Here is a 17647-nt window from a genome sequence, read left to right as displayed (position 1 = left end):
AAGTCTGATTGGGGTTGTAGATTGTTAAAGAATATGCTTAAAGATGTGTTTAGATTGTCAGTGAATTGTTAAAAATTTTTTTTTTTTTTCTCATTATTACTTTACACTGATAAAAACATGCAATAAAATGTGCGTGAGATATTTTTAATGCCCATCCATATAACATTTCCTATAGAATTTGATTTATTAGTCGGAATCCTATAACCGTGGATGTTCAATAATTTAATATGCTGTGTGGGGATGCTGTGGTATGAAGGGGGTCAAGTGTGAGAGTTATAACCTAGCCCTCCTAAGCTTGAGGACCGGTTTAATGCTGATCATCCCATTCAGACCTGGTGGCTTCCCTGCATTCAGTCTCAACTGCCATAATAGTTCACGGTAGCCCAAGGTGGATTCCCAGTCACCACCTCTTGCATCTGGCTCAACCTGTTCCAGAACTAGAAACTGGATTTTGGGTTCTGGGCAGGAGAGTGAGTGTTTGTAGAAGGCGTTGGTTTCCTTCTTCCTGGTCATGTCATAAAGATGCTCGTAGATATGTTTTCTTAATTCCCTCTCAGTTTTGCCCACATAGAAACTTTGACAGTTGGTGCACATCCCCAAGTATCGACCCTCTAGAGGCACAGGTGTAAAATCCAGTGGGGTGTATCTTGTAGTTCCTAGACGGGAGGTATGGTGCTGTTTCTTTGGATATGGCATGACATTGGGCACAGGCACCACATTTGAATGTGCCCAGCCTTGGTTGTTTTACCTTCATCTTTTTTCTTTGATTTCTTTCAAATAATTCCTTTAAATTAGCCCCTCTTTTACGAACAAAACTGGGTTTAGGTGGTATGTAGTCCTTTAGTTCTTCAAAGAGGGTTAAAACCGGCCAGTGATGTAAGATTGTTTCTTCCAATTCATAGGAATTTGATGAGTATGTGTGTGCAAAACTGTTAGTGTGAACAGTATCCTTGTTTTGTGTGTTGTTGGTCACTGGTACAAACCCCCCCCCTAGTATTGGTTTGTAGAGGGAATGTCGTGCAGATTTTACCTCTGCTGCTAGAGTTAGAAATAGTTCCAGAGGGTAACCTCTCTCCAAGAAAAGGTTCTTCATAAATTCCACCTCAGAATCAAAATCTTTCTCCGTACTGCATATTCTACTTGCTCTGATGAGCTGCCCCTTAATGATCCCCCTCTTTTGATATGGTGGGTGGGCACTTTCGAAGTGTAGCAAGGAGTTAGAAAATGTTGCCTTGCGATGTAGTTTGGAATGGAAAGTTTTCTGATTGTAGTCCTTGTAAAGAGTAATGTCCAGATAAAGAAGTTCGTGCTGATCCACTGTGTGTGTGAATTGTAGGAAATTCGTTGTTGAATTGATGTGTGTAAGGAATTCAGATAGGTTCCTTTCAGAGCCAGACCATAAAATACAGATGTCATCCAAATAACGTCTGTAGAACAGAATGTGATCTTTCCATGGGGGTATTAAAACGAATGTATGCTCCCACATGTGCAATACTACATTTGCGTAGAAGGATGCACAAGATGCCCCCATGGCAACCCCCTTGCGTTGCCGGTATAATTCACCATTAAAAAAGATGAAGTTGTTGGACAAAACCATCTCCATCATTTCGTAAGCAAGTTGGACATTTTGTTACTAAGGGTTGTCTTCTGGCCTAGAAATTGGGCAAACCATTCCAAACCTTTTTGATGAGGGATGCTGGAAAACAGATCTTTGATGTCCACTGTGACCATTAAGGTGTCTGGGGAGTAGCAAGAGGTGGGAATGTCCCGGAGGAAGTGCCAAGAATCATTGCAGACGTGGGACAATAAAGACGTGTATTCTTTGGTCATGTAATCAATAAATTTTCCCAGGGGCTCAGTCACTCCACCTGCTCCTGATACAATCGGCCGGAATTGTAGTGGATTTATTCCTTTGTGGGTTTTAGGTATCCCAAAGATGACTGGTATTCTGGGCTTTTCCACATGTAAGTAGTTGTAGACCTTTTCATTGATGGCCTGTTGTAATAGAAGGTCACTAAGATAGTACTTAATCTCAGCAAAGGCTATATTGATCTCGTTTAAGAAACCGTCTCGTATTGTTCGTCATTCTGCAACATAGTGTGCATGTGGGCTTGTAGTCCTCTGAGAACATAAGGACAATTCCCCTCCTTTATCAGGTTTCATGACCCTGATTTTTTCTTCATGCAAGTGTTAAATAAAATTCATTTCTTGTTCAGAAAAATTTGGATGAAGTAGAATTTCTTGATTATTATATACTTTCCTGAAGTCATTCTCCACTAACTTTTCAAAAAAGAGGATTATTGGGTGTAGTGGGGGGTTAAAGAGACTTGTACGCGTTGGGCCTGCTGCATTAAATGTTTGCCCTTCAAAAATCAAATTTAAGTTTAAAGCTCTGGTAAACATTTTTAAATCTATCAAAGCTTGTGTTAAATTCATGGGTTTAGTTGGGACAAAATGTAGCCCTCGGGTGAAAATATCAAAAGCATTTGTGGGAAGGTTCATGTCCGTGTAATTGTATATGGCAAAGTTGTTTCTCCTTATTTTATTGAACACTTGCATGAAGAAAAAATCAGGGTCATGAAACCTGATAAAGGAGGGGGAATTGTCCTTATGTTCTCAGAGGACTACGAAGCCCACATGCACACTATGTTGCAGAATGACGAACAATACGAGACGGTTTCACGAAACGAGATCAATATAGCCTTTGCTGAGATTAAGTACTATCTTAGTGACCTTCTATTACAACAGGCCATCAATGAAAAGGTCTACAACTACTTACATGTGGAAAAGCCCAGAATACCAGTCATCTTTGGGATACCTAAAACCCACAAAGGAATAAATCCACTACAATTCCGGCCGATTGTATCAGGAGCAGGTGGAGTGACTGAGCCCCTGGGAAAATTTATTGATTACATGACCAAAGAATACACGTCTTTATTGTCCCACGTCTGCAAGGATTCTTGGCACTTCCTCCGGGACATTCCCACCTCTTGCTACTCCCCAGACACCTTAATGGTCACAGTGGACATCAAAGATCTGTTTTCCGGCATCCCTCATCAAAAAGGTTTGGAATGGTTTGCCCAATTTCTAGGCCAGAAGACAACCCTTAGTAACAAAATGTCCAACTTGCTTACAAATGATGGAGATGGTTTTGTCCAACAACTTCATCTTTTTAATGGTGAATTATACCGCAACGCATAGGTTGCCATGGGGCATCTTGTGCATCCTTCTACGCAAATGTAGTATTGCACATGTGGGAGCATACATTCGTTTTAATACCCCCATGGAAAGATCACATTCTGTTCTACAGACGTTATTTGGATGACATCTGTATTTTATGGTCTGGCTCTGAAAGGAACCTATCTGAATTCCTTACACACATCAATTCAACAACGAATTTCCTACAATTCACACACACAGTGGATCAGCCCGAACTTCATTATCTGGACATTACTCTTTACAAGGACTACAATCAGAAAACTTTCCATTCCAAACTACATCGCAAGGCAACATTTTCTAACTCCTTGCTACACTTCGAAAGTGCCCACCCACCATATCAAAAGAGGGGATCATTAAGGGCAGCTCATCAGAGCAAGTAGAATATGCAGTACGCAGAAAGATTTTGTTTCTGAGGTGGAATTTTTGGAAAACCTTTTCTTGGAGAGAGGTTACCCTCTGGAACTATTTCTAACTCTAGCAGCAGAGGTAAAATCTGCACGACATTCCCTCTATAAACCAATACTAGGGGGGGTTTTGTACCAGTGACCAACAATACACAAAACAAGGATACTGTTCACACTAACAGTTTTGCACACACATACTCATCAAATTCCTATGAATTGGAAGAAACAATCTTACATCACTGGCCGGTTTTAACCCTCTTTGAAGAACTAAAGGACTACATACCACCTAAACCCAGTTTTGTTCGTAAAAGAGGGGCTAATTTAAAGGAATTATTTGAAAGAAATCAAAGAAAAAAGATGAAGGTAAAACAACCAAGGCTGGGCACATTCAAATGTGGTGCCTGTGCCCAATGTCATGCCATATCCAAAGAAACAGCACCATACCTCCCGTCTAGGAACTACAAGATACACCCCACTGGATTTTACACCTGTGCCTCTAGAGGGTCGTATACTTGGGGATGTGCACCAACTGTCAAAGTTTCTATGTGGGCAAAACTGAGAGGGAATTAAGAAAACGTATCTACGAGCATCTTTATGACATGACCAGGAAGAAGGAAACCAACGCCTTCTACAAACACTCACTCTCCTGCCCAGAACCCAAAATCCAGTTTCTAGTTCTGGAACAGGTTGAGCCAGATGCAAGAGGTGGTGACTGGGAATCCACCTTGGGCTACCGTGAACTATTATGGCAGTTGAGACTGAATGCAGGGAAGCCACCAGGTCTGAATGGGATGATCAGCATTAAACCGGTCCTCAAGCTTAGGAGGGCTAGGTTATAACTCTCACACTTGACCCCCTTCATACCACAGCATCCCCACACAGCATATTAAATTATTGAACATCCACGGTTATAGGATTCCGACTAATAAATCAAATTCTATAGGAAATGTTATATGGATGGGCATTAAAAATATCTCACGTACATTTTATTGCATGTTTTTATCAGTGTAAAGTAATAATGAAAAAAAAAAAAAAATTTTTAACAATTCACTGACAATCTAAACACATCTTTAAGCATATTCTTTAACAATCTACAACCCCAATCAGACTTCAGACTTTTATGTTCTGAAACCTAGGAAACTGGCATTTTAAAATGTTTTTTATGGTTAGTCATTTTTATTTAAGTGCATATGTTATTGCAAACATTTCTTTTTTTGAGTTGATATAATGACTAACTTTTTTAACACCCAACTCTAAAGCACCACACCTTAGTACTAGATTTACTAATTAATTAATTGTATAATTGCCAGGCTATTTAATGGAGGTTACTGCACACTGCAATTTGTTTTCACTTGATAAAGCTCAGGATTGCCTGAGCGAAAGCGCTTGTGTGATTCTATCTGTGACTTTTGGAATACTTCAGAAATAAAAATAAAGCCTTGCGGACTTTAGCAGAGTTCCGGTTCCTTTCTTCAAGGTCGTGGATTATTCTTTGCTTGTCTTTGTTTTTTTGTGCATTACTTCACTTAGTCAGAAAAAAACTTACATATACATTATATAACCTGGCACCTAGAATACCTGTGATATTTAGGAACGGTCTTTCACACAAATTAAATAAGCTACCCTAGTACAATGATATTCAAAATAGTAATATTAATATATTCACCCGAGTGAAAAATAGTAGTCACATAGTTGATAGAATTTGCATTCTTTGAATGAGGTCACAGGGAACTCCTCCTTCTTCTTTGTACCGAGCTAAACTGAGGTGGGCTACCAGCCACAACACTGAGCTGAGATACCAGACGACCAGAGGCTTCTGAGCTTCAAAAAAAAACGTAAGTTGCCAGTTTTTTAGCTTATTTATACTATTTATTGCACTTTTTATTGCCTGCCGCCTACTTTTATACTGTATTTTTATACTGTGTACTAAATTGCATTGTTGTACTGCAATTGTCTGCATTACTGTGCCACTTAAATCAGATTTTATTACTGTTTTCACTACTTAGAAAGATTGTTTTGCTATTTTCACTGTTTAAGTAATTACTGGTATTTTTCATTGTTTTAAAGCTAACTGTTCTACTTATTCTGGTTTTCCCACTAAGCAGTATTTAAATTACTGATCTGTTAGCTGTTTAAAACATTATTTAGAGCCTCCTAGCTGATTTTCTACTGTTTTAAACATTTTTAGTGTCTCACTGCTGTTTTTCTGCTGTGTTAAACATTCTCTAGTGTTTTCTGCTAAAACTAGGGTAGCTAGTAGCTGTAGTATAGTCCAAATACAGGCTTGCTGCATCTGGGTTTGTTTGTATTGGCTGTTTGTTATGAGCACATTTTTCTGGCCATCTTGGATTCGAAGTGGCCTATCTACACTTTAGTGAGAGGATTGTGTCGATTGGACCCTCTCTGGTAAAGAGAGGTCAAACTATGGCTTGGAATAAGCATACTCATTGGTCTTTTTGAATCTTTTTAAAGTTTTTTTTTTTAAGTTTTTAGCTTCTGGTGTTTAGGCTCTGCATTTGAGCCTTTGCACCAAGCTGAACTGAAGTGGCTACCAGGCACAACTCTGTGCTGAGATACCAGACAGCTAGAGGCTTCTGAGCTTCTGTTCTTGCTAAATGATCTGTCCTTTTACCACCCTAATAAAAGTACAGTATGTGTTCTTTACTTAATACACACAAGTATACATCTATATCCTTTATTGCAGAATCTCTCATAATATTAATGTTTGCCACTGAGATCTTGCACTTGCTTGTTTTCTATGTATTCCTTTACTTTTGCATTTTCCTGGTCCCATTTCTATGTTTTGTAGTTGTTCTTTCTATCTGCATCTCCTTCCATCTCTGCTTCTTTCCTGACAATCCATTCATTTTCGTTTATATTGTTTACTTGTATCTCTATCGCATTCCTCCTTCACTTTTACCTTCTGCATTTTTCCACTGTTTTACTTCTTTCATTGTCTAATAAAACGTCAAGCTCTTTTATATATTCAAAATTATTGCAATATTACTTTTTAGTTTTAAATATGTTTTGTGTATGTTTGTAACGTTGTTCATTGTTGAAGCGTTCCCAAGTCTTCAAGGGATGTTTATATCATACTTCATGGGCGGCCACGGTGGTGCAGTGGTTAGCGTTGCCGCCTCACAGCAAGAGGTTCTCCAGTTCGATCCTCAGCTGGGGTGCCTTCTGTGCGCAGTCTGCATGTCCTCCTTGTAGTCGCGTGGGTTTCCTCCGGGTGCTCTGGTTTCCTCCCACATCCCAAAGACATGCTGTAGGTGGATTGGACACTCTAAATTGGCCCTAGGTGTGTGTACCGGGCTGGCAATTCGACACCGTAAAACTCCACTGCCAGTCATGAGTGGACAGGTGATACACTGTGGTGACCCCTAACCGGGAAAAGCCAAAAGAAGAAGAATAAATCTTTTTTATACTTATATGAAGGGTAGTTGCACTATAAGTTTGTGCTGTTTCCTTTTGCTTCTCACCTTACTATCACTAGTGCACTTATCCTTATGGGCTTTAACCTTATTGAATTATATTAGCTGTAGTGTAAGTCATTCCATTCTGTGCTGCATTAACCTTGTTGCACTGTAAGCTTCTTTATTAATGTGTTGACATTTGTTTACCAAATCTGAAATCTGGGCACTAGCTACAAATGTAAGTAGCTTACCCTCCTTTTTCTGCTGATCACAAATTCCTTACACATTTCTGTGCTTCTGTTCATTGCTGCTGCTTTTACAAGACTGAGCTTTAAATGTATGTGTACCGCACCTATAGATGTTTTCCCTTAATCTGTTCTCACTTATGTCCACATGAGACTGGATCTGTAGTCTCGTAACAATACTATGCAGTCTGTATGCCGTTCTTTATGTTTACAATACCAGTATTAGGAGGTGTTTAAAATTGTGCTGTTGTTGCAAAAAAGGAAAGTTGAAAAGCCTCATTTCACTGCTTATAATCTGATTTCCTTCAGTGCTTTAGAGCAACTTGCCATCATTAGTAGTATGTTAAACCTGCTTTTCTTTCATCACCTTCTAATGAATTGGTTAGAGACCCATCTACAAATTCTTCCTAAGCTCCACTGCTTTTTGTCTACAACTGAGGTTGACTTTGCAGACTCCTTGGTTAGTTTTGGTCAAAGGTACCACTGTGAATATCATATAAGGGGAGTGACAGCTGTCACATTACTATGACGGACGTGACAATACCTTTCATCCACCACTTTACATCCTATCCAGAGTTCAGTAAAATCTAGTATCTCTTGTTACATTTAATTAATCTCATTCAAGGAGCATTTGTATCTGACATACTCGGGTCTGTAGTTGTGTACCTGTCTCTGTATCATAGAAGGTAAATTAAGCATTGTGATCACCAAAGCTGCCTTGTATCTGGACTGTTGATGCCAATATTTTGCCTTATACCAGTTACAAAGCCTCTTGTGCCTCTTGTAAGACCTTCATGAATTGCTACATGTATGAATATTTTGGCATAATGTATTGTACAACAGACTATGCCTTTTGCCTTTCATATATAATTTTCACTCCTTTCCCTTTTATGTTTCAGCCCATAATAAGGAGATGCAAAGATAAAATAAGGGAAGTAAGCAAATGATATGCGGAAATATTTTGTTAAGTCAAAATGGGTTGGAAAATGTGATATGCTATGTGAAAGAAGCTATATATTTTTCTTTTGCATTTAAATATATTGGTTTTTAATTTAGGTAATTAAGTAAAATACCCTTCATCTTGCTAAACAAATGATTTTTTTATTGACATAGCTGCTTGTGTAATGTTATGCATTTCAGCTTCACTCTATAGTTCTTCCTGTTTTACTTTACTGTGTTAATTTCATATGTTATATTTACATGCTTATGTTTCTTTCATCTTTACTGTCCTGAGATATAATAGTTTAGCATTTACTTTTCAAGAAAGAGTTTGACACTATGTATTGTGACAAGCTACAGAAAGCTACAAGAATGAGAAGTGCAGAGCAGAAACTGTCAATTTTAAAGATGCTAAGCTTATCTTTCCATTTCACAGGACACTGACGGTGTCCTACATGCAGAACTCTATGCAGATCTGGAGCCTGCAGAGAAACTGGAAATTAGAGTAGTAGTCTAAAATGGTGAATAGTGTGGTGGGGATAGCATGTGACCACAAACTTTAGTAAGCAGACTTCTGTGCATTAGAAAAGGGAATAAAACGAGAAAGAAAGAAAGAATATAATGTGATTTGTACACACTAAGTAACAGATGTTTAGGTATAGCTAAAGAGAAAGGATATGGTGTGATGGCCTCTCTACCGTAAGCCAGTATTCAAGGAGCCTCAGTCCTCACCACAGACACCAGTGAGAGACAGTCACTAAGAACAGGAATGGATTTACACATTATTTTCAAATGCAGCTCTCTGCATCAAGCACAGTTTCCCCCAAGAGCACACAGGGAACACACTCCAGACATGTGACTGGACTCTCTGCTTCTCCAGATCCCAAAATAAGACTCACTTTGGAGCACTGTGTCCCAGTTCTAAGTAGCTGACACACCCACATCTGGGTATTTGATTTTCACACACACACACTCCTAGGAAAGGCTAGCGCAGATTTACTAGCTGTACCCCTTCTGCTCAGACTATAAGGTAACCACGCTGCCACCAGTCAACCACTCTAAGACTCATATAAGGGTACCCAATTACACTGAGTAAAATCAATACTAATGTAAATGTTAGACTGTAACCAAGCAGCAAGGCTTTTCTGAGTGGCCATGGCGTGACTAAAATAAGCACAAGTACTATCAAGATGATAAAAGTATTCTCTAATTGACCAGCCACAATAAAAGGTATAAAATATTTAATAATAAATAATAAAATAGAAAACATGAGAATACTAAATATCTACATACAATAAACATCAGAGTTTCAGTCACAGGAGAATTGTAAGTAACACAGTTGGACAGATTCACATAGATGCAGAAAAACAATACTTAACTAATGTCACTGTATTTCCTGACTGTCTAAAGAGTAACTGTCAAGGCAAGATAGGATGCTGAGATGCTTACTTCCACAAGGCAAGGCGAAGAGCTTCAAAACTAAAGTGAACTGTGATAACTGTCACAGATCTTGATATTAGGTTCCAAAGAAAACATAACAAAATAAATTGCTGTGCAAGTTCCATCCTCTCAGTGCTGGTTATAGAATGACATCACATTTGATCACCTGATTCTGGTACAATACACACTTAGAGCTTTGCTAAGATCTGTTGCAGTATCTGAAAGCTAAAGAACAATTTCAAAAACTTATACTCTTCCCTTCCAGAATTCTTTCTTTAAACATATACATTTAAGCAGTTGTAATAACACTGTTGATATATTTTTAACACAAGCATCTGTACAAGTTAGTGTGATAGTCAAATGACACAAAATTATTTATAAAACTCCTGCTAACTATGCTGGCACATGCCACACACATACTGCCTTACTCTCCCTGGCACAGATGGTAATACCTCACATCACCACATCTCTCCCCTCCCACCTTTGAAGACGTAAGCTAATTTTTCAAGTGACCCTGGAGAAATGTTGCTTGAGAGTACTGGGCCTGTCTGGGAACACATTAACCCATACCCTGTCTTGAGAGTCCATCTGTATTTGCATTGCTGACCACACTACACGGCTGAACTGCCATGTCATATGCCTACATCGCTAAGCTCCACCTTAATAACTTGGCATTTTGATGGCTGACATTATGTAGCCATGTTAAGGGATTGTGGTCTGTAACCATAGTGAATTTCCTTCCATACAGATAATGCTGAAGTTTCTGCAATGCCCATACTATGGCTAGACATTCTTTTTCTACAGCTGCTTAACATTCCTACCTGAGTTGGAGTCTATGGCTGACATATACAACTGGGTGCTCTTCTCCGAGGAGACTTGGCTGAGTACAGCCCCCACCCCATGGTTTGAAGCATCCACCTACACAACAGATTATTTGCCTGAAATCTGGACTGGCTAACACAGGGGATCCTCCCAAAGCCTCTTTAAGCTTTTGGGATGTACACAACCTTATCTGGCTTGTTTGTCCTTGTCATGTTTGTGAGGGAAACATCTATTCTATTATAATTGGGAACAAACTTGCCCCCAAGAATGCCCTTACCTGCTTTTTGGTAACAGGAGCAGGCCACGCCTGAATAGCTTCCACTTTGGCAGGTTCTGGCCTAATCATACCACTCCCCACTCTGTGTCTCAGGAAGGAGACCTCTGCCATACCCACCAGATACTTACTGGGCTTAATGGTCAGTCCGGCCCTTTGCAGTCTGCACATGACTTCCCTGACATGCTGAGGCTTCATCATGTTAACAGAGTTGAATTTGTTCCCCTGCCTCCTACCCAGCAGGTTTATCATGTAATTAACATTACTGACCTTAATTACTACTTCAAAGGTTCCCTCCCAAGCTGTCTGCAGGTTATTGTGACTGACAGGAATGAGAACCATAACCTGCTCTCCCACTGCATACTCTCAGGCTCAAGCAAACCTGTCATACCAGGACTTGCTCTGCTGTTGGGCTTCTGCCAGGCTTCTGGGCCAAGGCCATGAGCTTCTTAAGCCTTGTCCTGAGGTTGACGACATATGCCACAACAGACTCCTTGTGGGATTCACACTCATCCTGCCACTCATCACAAATCAAATCTAAAGCCCCCCTCACCCTATGATCATACAGCAATTCAAAGGGTGAAAAACCTGTAGACTCCTGGGGTACCTTTCTGTATGCAAATAGTAGATGGGGTAAATGTTTGCCCCACTCTCTCTTAAACTGGTCAGCAAATGCCCACAGCATGGTCTGTAGTGTAGAGTTTAACATCTCTACAAAACCATTAGTCTGGGGGGTGGTCTTTAGCTGCTTCACCCCACAATGCAGGAGGTCTGGCATAAACTGGCACTTCTGTCAGTCAGTATTTCTCTCGGGAAACCTATCCTGATAAAAATCTCTAACAAAGCCACCTTCTCTGCCTTGATGGAGAACAGAGCCACTGCCTCAGGGTATCTCGAAGCATAATCTACTACCACCAGTTTATACTTCTCCATTGTGGAACATGGGGTGCTCAGAGGCCCCACAATATTCACAGCTATCCTTTGAAATGGCTCCTCAGTCACAGGCAAAGGCATCAAAGGAACCTTGACCTTGTCCTCTGCCTTGCCTACTTTTTGACACTGCTCACAGGTCCTGCAGTACCCTGTTACATCCCTTGCAATCCCAGACCAATAAAAGTTCTGCATAATACATCTGTTGGTACGCTTTATGCCTATATGGCCTACCAAAGAAATGACATGGGCTATGGCTAGCAGTGCCAAAAGGTAGACTGTGGGCACTACCAACTGCTGTATTACCTCACCCTCTAGCCCTCCCTCAGAGGTCCACTCTCTGTACAGTAACCCTTTATTCCAGTATACAGACTCCCCTTTTCTTTGAGCATCAGGTGCCTCCTTAGCTACCTTCCTCAGGCCTTGTAAGGTAGGGTCCAAAAGCTGAGCCTGTCTCAAATCTACCTTTGTGATCTTTCCCAGTTCCCCTTCCACAGGAAGCCTAGTATCTTCTGACAGAGATGTATCACTGTCAGCCTGAATAATACCACTCACCTCTGTTTTTGCAGTCTCCCCCGTCCACAGGAACATCAGTACCTATCAGCAGCTGTGACTCACTTTCAGGCTCACTGCTACAAGGTAGTTCCTTCCCTGAAATAGCCACATCGCTAGCCCCAGTTTCAGGTGTGGGGTCTGTCTGAGTCTCCCCAGGCTACCAGACCTAAATGCCTGTCTCTAAGCCTGACTGCATGTAAATGCATGCACACAAGATACTGCATTATCAAAATCATTCCCTATCAAGACATATGCAGGAATAACCTCAAACACAGCTACCTGCTTACTTCCTTTTCCACCCTCCCAGTCAAGGTAAACCCTGGCCAAAGGTATTTAGAGTGAGATCCCTCCTAAAACTCTGACTGGATTGTAATGAAAATGATTGTAATTGAAATGGACTGCCCATGCAAGTACTGTTCCTTTTTAACCACTGCAGGCTTCACAATGGCTATGTCAGAGGCTGTGTCTCTCTTAGCAATGGCCTGTCTTCCATCCACTAAGATAAGATACAAACTTTAGTGATAGTTTTGCACCCCTATTGTCTTATTACTGGCATGCTGTTTTTCCCAATTGCTGGCTCCCATACCTTTTGTTCCCCACCTTGCTTCAGTGGACATCTATATGATACATGGCCCCACTGGTTACATTTAAAATATTTAGCCCTTGATCCTGGCTGTGTATCTGAACTAGTGGCTTCCCCTGTTACTGGTGGACTCTGTTGGGATGATTTAGGCTGCCCACCATGGGTTCCCTTATATCCATGTGCAGCACTGGGTATCCCCTTCTTGTGCAATGATGCCCTGCTTGCTAAGTAGAGATCCCCTTTTCTCCACAGCGCATATGCAGAGTTACACTCCCAGTGTGCCAGCCAGCTTCTCATGTCCTCAGGCAAAGTACTAAGGGCTTGTTCCTTCACCAAAAGGTCTGCCAGTCTTTCAAAAGTGGTGGCCTGACACCCACTGACCCAACTATGAAAATAAGTGCTTAACTCAACAATATAATCACATACACTTTCATATGCCTTGTGGCTATGCTCACGAAACTTTTTTCTGTAAGCTTCAGGTGTCAACTTGTAACAGTTCAATAAACATTGTTTGACTTTATCATAGTTTAAACAATCAGTATCAGACAATTTAGAACCAGCAGTTACAGCTTTACCATGGAGTATGGGGGTCAGGAACCGTACCCAGAGCTCTTGGTCAACATTACACTGTTTACATACTCTTTCAAATATATGAATAAAACTATCAAAGTTATCCCCCCCTGCAAATTATGGAAGATATTTACTGACTTTTATTGCTTCTGGGGTCTGGTTATTCCCCTCCCCATTACAATAAGACTGTTGATACATTTTTAGCACAAGCATCTGTACAAGACAGTGTGACAGTCAATTGACACAGAATTATTTACAAAACACCAGCTAACTATGCCTGCACATGCCACACATGTACTGTCTCACTCTCCGTGGCACAGACGGCAATGCCTCACATCATTGCACGTGGGTTGAATGAAACTTGGATGGTAACAATAAGGGGGAATGTTTCAGATTAGATGTAACTAGAACTTCACTTTGAATATGGTAGGCCCTTGAATATCTTGCCTGAAAAAGTGGTACGGTATAAATAATTAGAGGGGTTCAAAGTTACCTGGGGTAGAAGAAGAAGAACTGGATGTGGTAAGGGAAGGGACAGGTATGGGGGTGTTAGCTGTAACACTCAGAAGAACATGACAGACACCAAGACTTCTTACATGTCATTTGTGGGTTTGTTTTATGGGTTATAATCAAATATAGATCCAAATGTCCTCATATCCCTGACAGTAAACAAATCATCTTTTTGTATGGTAGGGGAACTGCAGTGAGTTTGCACTTGGTTACAAAACACATTAAAATCTTCTCCTTTCTTTGTATTTTCCTTTTTCTAGCTCCATAGATGACTTAGATGGCTTTCAAGATCCTAGTCAAGTTCAAAGCAGCATTTGCAAACATAAAAGAATTGTTCTGAACTAAAGGAGAGAACCAGAAAATGTCTTTTAGCAATTTCCAGTTGGTGCAGAGCATCAGAAAGTCACCGGCGGTACTCTGGGGTAAATTCAGTAAGGACAAAGCAAGTAGTCTTTCACGAGGAGACCCCTTTTTCAAACTGCACTACCTTGGGGTGGAGAAGGTTTACTCTCTCCAGATAGAACATACCCATGATGTGGTACAAAATTTTATGATCAGCACAAAGGATAAAGTTTACAAGGATCATGCCCTGGTCATCAGACCACGTTACGTGGAAGTCAAAGACATAGCCACTGGATGCCAGATCACCAAAACATACCTTCACGATATTGCATATTGTACTGCTGACACTGTGTACCCCAATGTTTTCCTATACATCTGCAAGCATAAGGGGCAGTTACTATGCAGGGTGTTCCTCTGCAAAAAGGCTGAGAAAGCAAAGGCCATCACAGCTTGTCTTGCTAGCAACTTTGAGAAGGCATTTAGTGATTGGAGAAAACATTACAGTGAAATAAAACCAATTCCTGAGGATGATGAGGCAGAGAAGAAGACATCACTGCAGAGTCAAGGTGGAAGTGAACCTCAGCAAATCCCTGGACATGCAAAAATGGAGAGGGGTAAGGCTGGCACATTTGTGTGTTTGTGTGTGAGTGTGTGTGTGTGTGTGTGTGTGCGTGTGTGTGTGTATAAACAGATTGATAGATACATATGGGTATATTTCATTTGATCTAAAAGACAGAATATCTGAAAACTACTGATCAAATGCAGTTGGTCTAAACTAATGTCATATATATATATATATATATATATATATATATATATATATATATATATATATATATATGCACTTATGTGTGTGTGTGTGTGTGTGTATATATATATATATATATATATATATATATATATATATATATATATATATATATATATATATCAAAGGCACAAAAACGTATTAAAACACAAAAAAACAAACAGCTGTAGAGTCTGCACACGGAATTTATTTTACACACAAAGTAAAAGAAAGTCGACCAGGATAAAAGAACTTTAAGCTCTTTTCGTCTGCTCACTATCCTTGTCGACTTTCTTTTACTTTGTGTGTAAAATAAATTCCGTGTGCAGACTCTACAGCCATTTGTTTTTTTGTGTTTTAATATCTATATATATATATATATATATATATATATATATATATATATATATATATATATACACACACACACACACACACACACACACACACACGTTATACATGTATATGTATGTGTATATAGATATACATTTGCAGACATACACATTATATATGTGTGTATATATATATATATATATATATATATATATATATATATATATATAAAATTAGTGTAACCCTAAACCCATACTCACATGTTAATTTCTTGATTTCTTGGCAAAATGCCTTAGACAGCAGATAAATAACTTTGATATAATGCTGTAAGATACTAATTGTCTTCCAAGCTCCAATTATCTGAAGCTGTTTATGAAAGGAATTTTAAGACTCTGCTTTTGCTGGTGGCTGAGTGATTGACAATTTAATAGTTTCTGATGAACATTACAGACAAGAAATGTGTTGGTTGTTGCATATATATTTTTAAATGAAAGGGAAAGGTGATTCATTTAGTAATGTAAATTAAATGACTAATGACTAACTTAGCAGAGCAGAGTTCAAAGCTTCAGCTTTGCCTGGCTTGGAAATAAACCTATGACTCCAAGAATGTTCAGTGGATCAGGAAGAATTCTGTGTGGTGGGTTACACCCTCTCCTGGAGCTGGGTTAATGAGTGTGAGTTCTTAACAACTACTCATGGACAGCCATATTTTAGAAATGTTGCAAGGAGCTGGGAGGGTTATCTGATAGGTATTCTACAGCCTGTGCTGGGGGGAAGGAGTATCTTCAGCATTCCTAAATTATGTTGATACCATGCCACAATGGACTGATCCATCGTTTTAAACCCTGGTCATTTCTTCATAATATCCCCCAGCCATTGAATGTGGCCCCTATGTGAGCCAAATAGATGGGTATAACTGTGCAACCTGGCCTACACACACACACACACACACACACACACACACACACACACACACACACACACACACACACACACACACACATCTATTTACACAGTCTTACTAAATTTTCATCAATGTTAGACCCCCACTCCTTTTTTCCTTTTTTGATAATCACCATCTGATTTTACTTAGTATTATTGCTAAAATCCATTTACCATTAAACATAATTTTATTTATTCTTTCATTCCGTATAACCCATATAACATACAATACCCTTTTTATCTATTATTTTAACATATTTGTTACTTTTATTCTTCTGATATACATATTTAATCATATCCATGTTTATTTTAACCACTTCTTTTATATCTTCAAAAAATCTTCTTTGCATAATTTTCCTCATAACATTTTTATACTTTAACATTTAAAAAATACATGCCATGTAGTTTCTTCTTCTTCTTGACAATATAAACGTAATATATCACTTTTCTTCTTATATGGCATATTTCCTTTTACTGGCAATATATCTATTACTAGTCTCCGCAAAAAAATCTAGATATTCTACTTTCTGATTACACCATTTGCTTGTTATTTTTATAGATTAAATTTTTTTATCTGTTAGATTTTCCCATGGATTTACATAGTGATGTTTTATCATTACATTATTATATCATACTTTTCTATTTTTTCCTATATCATCAGTTTTTATTTTCCACAAAAATACTTTTTCTTGGTAATGTTTTATTTCCTCATATATATAAATATATATATCTATTCTTTTTCTTTGTTTTACCATACCCTAAAATTTATCATACTTATATTTTTACAGTTTTATTACTAATCTCTTATCGTTTTCATTTATGTTCCTTAACTATTTGTACAAATAATGAAGCAGCATATTCCTCTGGGTTAATTAACCCTAAACCTCCTTCTTCTTTATTTACATACAAAATTCTTCTTTTTACTGGAGTTTGAGCTAGAACCCCAAATACATAAAAAAATCTGCAATAATTCATTTTCAATTACTGTTGGCAGCATAAATACACTTGCTAAGTATGCTATTTTTGCCATAAGTAAATTTATTGAATAAGCCTTTTTTCTGAATGATAATTTAGATGTTCTCCAAAAAAAGACAGGTTTGTTGCATTTCTTTTGTTAATTTTCCCATTGAATTCTACTTACATCCTTATTCCCAAATTTTATACCTAACACAGAAATTTCATTCATTGTAAAATATATGCCCCAATCTTTACTACTTCACCTAAACCTTTATTTTTCACTTTATTTAAAGCCATTACTATCATCTCTAGATACTCATTTGTGCAAATTATTTCTTTTATCCAAAGTTTACTTTCTGCAATTATTATAATGTCATCT

The 17647-nt window shown here is 38.8% G+C and overlaps 1 protein-coding gene across 1 annotated transcript in view; it reads left to right on the top strand.

The window, feature by feature from the left end:
* LOC122806699 overlaps positions 1-17647 on the top strand; it is a 359094-nt gene that overhangs the window by 317155 nt on the left and 24292 nt on the right. The window contains exon 2 of the mRNA XM_044077336.1: positions 14168-14863. Within this exon, the coding sequence (XP_043933271.1) occupies positions 14269-14863 (595 nt within the window). The 5' untranslated portion in view covers positions 14168-14268. The remainder of the gene's footprint in view (positions 1-14167; positions 14864-17647) is intronic.

This window comes from Protopterus annectens, chromosome 7.part0 (genome assembly GCF_019279795.1).
Source record: "Protopterus annectens isolate FY-2018-M chromosome 7.part0, PAN1.0, whole genome shotgun sequence".
Taxonomy (NCBI): Eukaryota; Metazoa; Chordata; order Ceratodontiformes; family Protopteridae; genus Protopterus; species Protopterus annectens.
The sequence above is the reverse complement of the archived record's forward strand: the minus strand, read 5'-3'. Positions and strand labels throughout refer to the sequence as shown.